Raw genomic sequence first — 2,532 nt, forward strand, 5'->3', positions numbered from 1 at the left:
TTAAACACACACACACAGTCACGCACACTCACGCTCGCACGCACACACACGCTCGCACACGCACACACACGCTCGCACGCGCACACACGCTCGCACGCACACACATGCTCACACGCACGCACACTCACAGTCACGCACACACACACACAGTCACGCACACACACGCTTACACACACTGAAGGAATCACAAACAAAAATACATACGCATGCGTATGCAACTCTAATTCTTTCTATTTTACGTGCAAGGCATGAAATGCTGGGGAAGTGGGTGGGTGTGGAGGCCAGTTGATTACAGTAACCCCAGTGTCTGACATGCTTTATTTAATCGTCCCCAAATAGATGAAATGCAAAATTGAACCCGGCAGAATTTGAACCCAGAACGCAAGAAGCCGGAAGAAATACTGCTAGGCATTTTGTCCGGCATGTTAACGATTCTGTCGACTTATATGCAACTATAATGACAAACATTTTCCGTAATTTTTTTATAATAAAAAAACATCTTCCCTCGACTGCATGCAGAATAGGACGACTGGGCGCCGCTTTTCGGACACTAATGATTTGTCGTGGCTGAATTTGTGTCAACGGTCGTACTTTTTGGCACTTGAGGCTCACACGGACATGCACGCGTGCGCAGAAATGTACAGATACAGATACTAAATTTAGTCAGAGAGAGGCAAAGAAACATTATTACACATATACAAATGTAACTAGATGCTCGCGCGCGCACACACGCTTACTCACACGCACACACACACATACAAGCACACACACATACATGCACACACACAAACACACACACAGATACATATATATATAGAGGGGGCGGGGTAGAGAATGTGAGAAACATTACAATGTCTAATGTCAAATATGTCGGCGTCGAATCAGCGACGCCAAATAAGCGGCGTAAAAACGGCTGCGCCAAGACGTCTCATAAACTATTCGATGAACCAAAGACATGCATAATTTGAACTCAAATTTGAAAGGCCGTTAAAGCCTGTTTTCCTTTTAGTGAAATTACTATGTTAACCTGTCGCTATTTCTTTTCGTTTTTTCCACAGGTGATTCATTGTAGTGGCTACTTGAAAATCAAGCAATACACAATGGATATTTCACCATACGACGGATGCTACCAAAATGTCGGTCTGGTAGCTGTCGGCCATTCACTGCCACCTAGCGCTGTAACAGAGATTAAAATGTTTAACAATATGTTTATGTTCAGAGCCAGTTTAGACTTGAAGCTAATATTTCTAGATGCCAGGTGAGTACAGTCAAAACTACATTATTAGTAAAATACATGATATACCTTTATAAATTAAAGCTTCTATAACTCAATAACAGATGCTCTATCTTTCGTATTGAGTACTCTTTCCATGGTTTGTAAACCCACACGTCCATGTGTGTGTGAGTGCGTGTGAATGTGTGTATGTATGTATGTATGTATGTATGTATGTATTTATGTAAGCATGTATGTATGTATGTATGTATGTATGCATGTATGTTCTCTGCAGTTTTTCATTATCTGAATTCTTCCCCTGAAGAAGGCGCTGGTTTCTAACAAAGATACAAAACTCCATCATTTAAATGTAGATAACAAAAACTAATTTACATTTTAAACTTGGGAAATGTCTTGTATACTTTTACTCTTCCACTTACAGATTGTATTTGTAATGTAGATGTTAGGTGGTTCTCTGGAAATCCAAGCTGAGCCGGATTATCAAACTAAGGGCACCAATTATTATTGGTATAAATATGATCTTGCAATCTGTATATACATGATGGAAGCTTCGAAGCAGTTATCCATAGTTATCCTCTTTGATTTTCAAAGAGATATTCAGATTAGCAGGACAGCTAACCTTTACGAAGGTCACTTGCTACTCAGAGTTTCACCAGTGGATGCACAGGATCGTCAGGCAACCCTGAAAATTCAGTACATCCATATATATATATATATATATATTATTATTATTATTTTATGTTTGACTTTTATTTTGCATTTGTACAAGTTGGATCCAAGTCTCACCCAGAGACCTCAAGAGACAACAAGTTAGAAGTTCATGTAGGTGTTATGCCTAGGGTACCATATATTTGGATTTGTACAGTTTTGTTCAAGTGAATGTTTAAGAAACCATAAGAAAATTATGTTTGCTTTAAAATTTGAGATCACATAGACAGTATTTTACGTAGGATATTATTATTATTATTATTATTATTATTATTATTACACCTCATTTGGCCCCGCTCTCTTTAACATTACACCAAAACACATTAAAACAGTGACAGACCCCATAAAGTTCAAGAAGTCTTTGGACAAGTTCCTTCAAAAATCCTGGATAAACCTGCTACAGCCGGATATGTCTCCGTAAACAATAACTCTCTCCTCGAGTGGGCCATGTTGTCCGATTCCTGATTTGAATGACTTTGGCACGTGGTGCTATCAACTTAGACATATCCTAGGCCAATACTGGCCGAAACTTATCAAGGTATCAAAGTATATATATATATATACATATCATATATATATATATATATATA

At 38.6% G+C, this 2,532-nt stretch overlaps 1 protein-coding gene across 1 annotated transcript in view; it reads left to right on the plus strand.

Annotated features, from left to right (window-relative positions):
* LOC128247091 (circadian locomoter output cycles protein kaput-like) overlaps nt 1–2,532 on the plus strand; it is a gene marked incomplete at its 5' end in the record, with an annotated part of 44,079 nt that overhangs the window by 16,670 nt on the left and 24,877 nt on the right. Inside the window, one exon of the mRNA XM_052965916.1 lies at nt 1,059–1,258. Coding sequence (XP_052821876.1) covers nt 1,059–1,258 — 200 coding nt within the window. The remainder of the gene's footprint in view (nt 1–1,058; nt 1,259–2,532) is intronic.

The sequence above is a fragment of the Octopus bimaculoides genome, chromosome 2, assembly GCF_001194135.2.
Source record: "Octopus bimaculoides isolate UCB-OBI-ISO-001 chromosome 2, ASM119413v2, whole genome shotgun sequence".
In the NCBI taxonomy this organism is placed as follows: Eukaryota; Metazoa; Mollusca; class Cephalopoda; order Octopoda; family Octopodidae; genus Octopus; species Octopus bimaculoides.